The sequence below is a fragment of the Empidonax traillii genome, unplaced genomic scaffold (assembly GCF_003031625.1).
Source record: "Empidonax traillii isolate 1590-97213 ecotype Southwest subspecies unplaced genomic scaffold, ASM303162v1 scaffold190:size869923, whole genome shotgun sequence".
Classification (NCBI taxonomy): Eukaryota; Metazoa; Chordata; class Aves; order Passeriformes; family Tyrannidae; genus Empidonax; species Empidonax traillii.
Genome location: NW_020955383.1, coordinates 846175 through 851865, shown reverse-complemented (window position 1 = coordinate 851865; position 5691 = coordinate 846175). Strand labels below are relative to the sequence as shown.

The following is a 5691-nucleotide window of genomic DNA, read 5'->3' as shown; positions in this document are numbered from 1 at the left end:
TATTTAGATGAGGGGGGAATCCAGGATGGTCCCACCCCCAAAACTTTTCAGATTTGCAGCAGATGTGTTTGAACCCTTGCACAGGGACTCCTGATTATGTTTAACCTCTTCCCTTATATGCTTTCAATTGAGCTTCTGGAAAAGAGATTCTCCTTCAACACCCCCTCACCCACACACATGATGTGGCTCTTCACTTAAGGCATTACCATGGAGAAAACTTACATGGATTTCAATGCCTGTGAAGGATCAAAAGGAACTCCAGTTACAGCAGCTCAAATAAAATTTGCAGCTCTGGGACTCCTGGATGAAAGAGCACAGTGACTCTCCTCACTGTACTCTGCTGAGAGCAAACCCTGCTGACCAAGAACATCATTGCTGGTCAAGGAACAGAAGAACATAGATCCTGAATCCTCACAGGGATCGAACAAGGGTCAGTCACAAAATCACAACATTGTCCTCCGCATAAAAACATCTCCACTCCTTGTGTCACTCAACACAGCCCTCCTGAACCAACATTCAAATACTGCAGAGTGACACTGACACCAGGTAAGGGGACACCCAGCACATTTACATCCCTGCACCTGCCCTGCTCTCAAGGGGAGCGGCACCACAATCCCCCCCACCAGCAGCTCTATAAAGCTCCTCTTTCCAGATGGGACACTCAGGGATCAGCAGCCGCTGACTCGTGCATGGCATTGGTGCAACAGACCCCTTGTCCAGCACAGCACTGCTCCCAGCTCCCAGGATGGAAGCTTGTTACTCTCAACAGCAATTCAATGTCACCTCATATGGTGCTGCATCTCTGGCCATCATCACCTTTGAGGCATTTGCTGGCATGTGGATAAATGCTTTCATTGTTTCTGTGATTTGCATGACCTGGGTGAGAAAGAAAACCTTGAACTCTAATGAGAAGATCTTGCTGGCTGTGGGATGCTCCAGGTTTTGGTGTTTGTGCATCTCATGGGTATTTTCCTTTCTGTCACTAATTTACCCCAATTACCTTCATGTTCACCACATATTTCAGCTAAGTAATAGTGCTCAGAACTTTCTTAATTGTTCCAACTTTTGGATTTCAGCCTGTCTTTGTGTCTTTTATTGTATAAAAATTGCCACTTTCAGGAGCAGTTTCTTCATCTACCTGAAACTAAAAGTTGACAGGATGGTACCCTGGCTCTTGTTGGGGTCAGTGTTTTTCTCCCTGGTTATCGGAGCCGCTGTCTACAACGTCGCTGATAAAGCCCTCTGTAAAAACCTCAATTTGACCTGCCAAGAATGTATTGGGAAAGCAAGGATCAGAAGAGAGGAACATTTTCTCCGCGTTTTTTTTGTCATTGGCTTTGGATATGCCACTCCATTCACAGTAGTCATCTTTTCTGCCCTTCTGCTTCTCTTTTCCCTCTGGAGACACAAACGCAACATGCAGACAAACTCCATGAAGGACCTCAGCATGGATGCCCACATCAAAGCCATGAAATGCATTCTCTCCTTTTTCATAATGTACAGCATCAACTTTGTATTTTTTGTCTTGACACTGACTTCTGCAATTAAGAGGCAAAATCACCTGAAGTTTCTTTTTTACGTATTACAGTTTGTATTCCCGGGTTTTCATTCCCTTATTGTAATTTTTGGCAATCCCAATCTGGAAAACACACTGCTAAAGATTCTATCCTATATGAAATGCAAGTTTTGCGTGAAGTAGGCACTGGAACAACAGCTGGACCCTTTGCAAAATGTGACTATTTCTTTAGAGCAAACAAGTCAATTAATTTCCAGGGCAACTCTCCAGCCAGCGTAGATGATCCAGATGTTCAGAATACATCCTTCAAAGTCTTTGAACTTATATTGTTGTGATTTAAATCTATTAATTATCTCATTTCATTTAGACAGTTTTCAGAGCTAAGTTACTGTCGATAGCAAAATCATTTTGACCTTGTATACATTGACTGGCTGCAAAAGGGCAGTAACAATAGTGCAAATCTGCAACAAATGCTTCTTGATCTGCTGATTGAAATGACTGAACTAAAGAACAGGTTTCTGTCTGTTTTAGTTGACATTCCTTGCTGCTGTGGCCCTGTTCTCGTGGAAGATGATGAGCTGTATCACTGTCTGGCAGGGGTTGATAACTGATGTGTGAACGTGTTGATCCCTGTCAGTCTCCAGAGCTGTCACTGAAACACAAGCAGCGATGCAGGAATGGCCGTGAGGTGCACAGGTGGGTGCAGAGCCCACTTCCCACACCAGCCCTGAGTGTCCTCTCTGCCCCACTTCCTGCAAGAACAGGATTGCCCCACTCTGTGGGACTGCTCTCCCACTCTGCTTTTACTTCTTTGTGTGCATTGAGCAGCGTGGAATAAATTCCTGCTGTCAACTGGCAGTGACCCACGGGCAGATGTACGGGGTGCTCGGGCCAGGTGCTGGCTGCTGGGGATCTGTGGGGGTCTCAGTGAGGCAAGGGCAGGGCTGCCCTGTGCCAGGGAAAGCCACTTCAAGGCGTTTTTTCAAAGGGCCCCCTGCTTCTTGTGCTGCAGAAGGGGTTCCCCTACAGCCCATGGAGAGGACTATGGTGAGCCAGCTCTGCTCCTTGCACCCCGTGGAAGTCCATGGTGGAACAGGGATCCACCTTCAGCCCTTGGATGACCCCACACAGAGCAGGTGGGGTGGGTGAATGATTGCAACTCATGGAGCTCTTGCAGCTCATGGAGAGCTCACACTGTAGCCAGTTTATCCTGATGGACTGCAGTCTGTGGAAGAGACCCACACATGAGCAGGGGAAGAGCGCGAGGAAGGACTGAAGCAAACAACTTGTTTTGTTCTCACTGTCACCCCCATTGCCCATCCCATTGTGCTGCTGGGAGGGATGAGGAGGTAGAGAATCTGAGAATGAGTTGAGGCTCAGATGATTGGAGGCTGGAGACCAGGTGTTCTAGTTTTGTGTTTATTCCTCTTCCTCCTACTCTCTTTTCAATAGGCAATAAATTCCACTGATTTTTCCCAAGTCGAGTCTGTTTTGTCTGTGACAGTAATTGGTGAGTGATCTCCCTGTCTTTATCTTGACACATGAGCTTTTCCATCCTATTTTCCACCCCTGCCCTGTGGTGGAGTGAGAGTGAAGGAGCAGCTGGGTGGAGAGTCTGACAGCTGCCCACGGTCAACCCACCATGACAGGGCCTGTAAACATGAAGCAGACCAGTGTTGAGGAACACATTCTGTGCAAACAGCTCGGTGTGCAACCACAGTGAGAGCTGCAGGTTGTGTGGAAATGGAGGGAGCCCCAGGCATGGTGCCAATGCCTTGCACAACAAAGGGCCCAGGGACCTGTGGCACCACCCAGGTGATTGGACACTCAGAGACACAGCAGGAGCAAATGAGTCAGAAGGAAGACCCCAAAATATCAGCTGCATACACTGGAAGGGTACAAAACCCAAAGCTGTGAATCCCTTCTCACAGGCACCCAGATCAGACTGCTTCTGTGTTACTGTGCCATGATTGAATTGCTTTAAAGATCCAGACATCTGAGACTCTGCTATGGGAAACCCAGTGTGCAGCAGGTAAGGAAACCTGGTCTTACTCTGGGGCTGTGGTTTGTGTAGGGGCTCAAGTGGGGCCCCCATGAGCTCACAGGAGCTGCCCCCTGCAAAGGGGCTTTGGTCCCAGCAGTGAAAGGCTCTGGTATGGGGGTGGAACTGCCAGAGAGCCTCGTGGATGGGGAGACAGGAAAGTTCCCTTAATACCAGCACAGAGCAGAACCTCAAATATTTCCTTACTTCACCAGCTCAGGCAGCTCAGGGGGATCTTTTACCTCATGCTCAGACCCACGAGTACATTTCTCATAATATTAAAAGCTTCAAAAATTGTTTTGAGAGCACACCCTGCTCATTAAAACATCACTGGTGGCCAAGACCCTGCTCATTAAAACATCACTGGTGGCCAAGAGACAGAAGAACACAGATCCTGAATCCTTACAGGAATCAAACAAGGGTCAGTCACAGGATCACAACACTGTCCTCTGCACAAAAACATCTCCACTCTTTGTGTCACTCAACACAGCCCTCCTGAACCAACATTCAAATACTGCAGAGTGACACTGACACCAGGTAAGGGAATACCCAGCACATTTACATCCCTGCACCTGCCCTGCTCTCAAGGGGAGCGGCACCACAATCCCCCCCACCAGCAGCTCTATAAAGCTCCTCTTTCCAGATGGGACACTCAGGGAACAGCAACCGCTGACCTGCGCTTGGCATTGGTGCAGCAGCCCCCTTGTCCAGCACAGCACTGCTCCCAGCTCCCAGGATGGAAGCTTGTCACTCTCCAGAGCAATTTAATATCACCTTATACATGGCCACATTTGTTGCCGTCGTCACCCTTGAGGCATTTGCTGGCATGTGGATAAATGCTTTCATTGTTTCTGTGACTTGCATGTCCTGGGTGAGAAAGAAAACCTTGAAGTCTAACGAGAAGGTCTTATTGGTTGTGGGATTCTCCAGGTTTTGGTATTTGTGCATCTCATGGATATATTCCCTCCTTGCAATAATTTCTTTCAAATACCTTCATTTTCACCAAACACTTCAAGTTGTTCTATTTATTTATACCTTCCTTAATTATTTCAACTTGTGCGTTTCAGCCTGTCTTTGTGTCTTTTATTGTATAAAAATTGCCACTTTCATATCGCGTGTGGGTTCAGGGACCCCCGCAACAGACCCAGTGGCACATTTTGTATGGGAGAAAGGACACACACGAGATGTGACCCACAAAATGGCATTTATTTGAACAGGGTGTCAGCTTATATACAGGGGGATACAGGAGTTTCGAGAATAAGGTGGGTTTCTTGCTTGGAACATCAAATCCCAAGATTCAATGATAAGGAAACTTGAAGGGATAGGCCCAGGGGATATGTTTGGCCATATACGGAGAGGGGAGAGCAAGGAAGGAGTGGTGAGGGGCACAGACAGGGGGTCTTCAAGGGTTTGTGAGACTGCTTCTTATCATTGGACTCAGGCATATCCTGCAGCTGCAGTTGTCAAGGCACTCCTAGATGGATTTCTTCCTCTGGGGCCTCTTTGCAGCCTTCCTGCATCCTTCTCCATTGTCTGTAGGCCTCTGTGGGCCCACTTCCGACACTTTCAGGAACAGCTTCTTCATCTACCTGAAGGTAAAAATTGACAGGATGGTGCCCTGGCTCTTGTCGGGGTCAGTGCTTTTTGCCTTGGCTATCAGTATCCTTGCCTATGATATTGCTTGAAAACTGCACAGTAAGGATCGCAATTCCACCTGTCCATTAAATTTTTTGAAGGAAAGTATCAAAATTCATGAACATTTTTTCCATATTTATTTCATCACTGACTTTGGATATGCTGCTTCATTCATGGCGGTCATCTTCTCTTCCCTTCTCCTTCTCTTTTCTCTCTGGAGACACAGATGCAACATGCAGACAAACTCCATGAAGGACCTCAGCATGGATGCCCACATCAAAGCCATAAAATCCGTTCTCTCCTTCGTAATTGTCGTGGTTTTGCCCACCAGCCCATCCCTGGGGCTGAGGATGGTTTTGTCCAGGTAATTTCCGGACAAAAAGGCCAATCAAAAGTCCAGTGACGCCTTTGCTAATTACATCTTCAAGAAAACGGAAGAGAAGGTTTGTTTGCGCAGTTGAAATTAGGGGCAGCAGCCATGTAGGGGAGAGGAGTAGCG

The 5691-nt window shown here is 47.3% G+C and overlaps 2 protein-coding genes across 2 annotated transcripts in view; both read left to right on the top strand.

Annotated features, from left to right (window-relative positions):
• Positions 1–739: 739 nt before the first annotated feature.
• LOC114058825 (taste receptor type 2 member 9-like) lies at positions 740–1699 on the top strand. Its single transcript, XM_027886574.1, has one exon. It carries the CDS (start codon positions 746–748, stop codon positions 1697–1699), a length of 954 nt encoding a protein of 317 aa, XP_027742375.1. The 5' UTR covers positions 740–745.
• Positions 1700–4293: 2594 nt separating this feature from the next.
• LOC114058845 (taste receptor type 2 member 40-like) overlaps positions 4294–5691 on the top strand; it is a 3343-nt gene continuing 1945 nt past the window's right edge. The window contains 2 exon segments of the mRNA XM_027886621.1: positions 4294–4670; positions 5128–5522. Of these exon segments, the coding sequence (XP_027742422.1) occupies positions 4294–4670; positions 5128–5522 (772 nt within the window).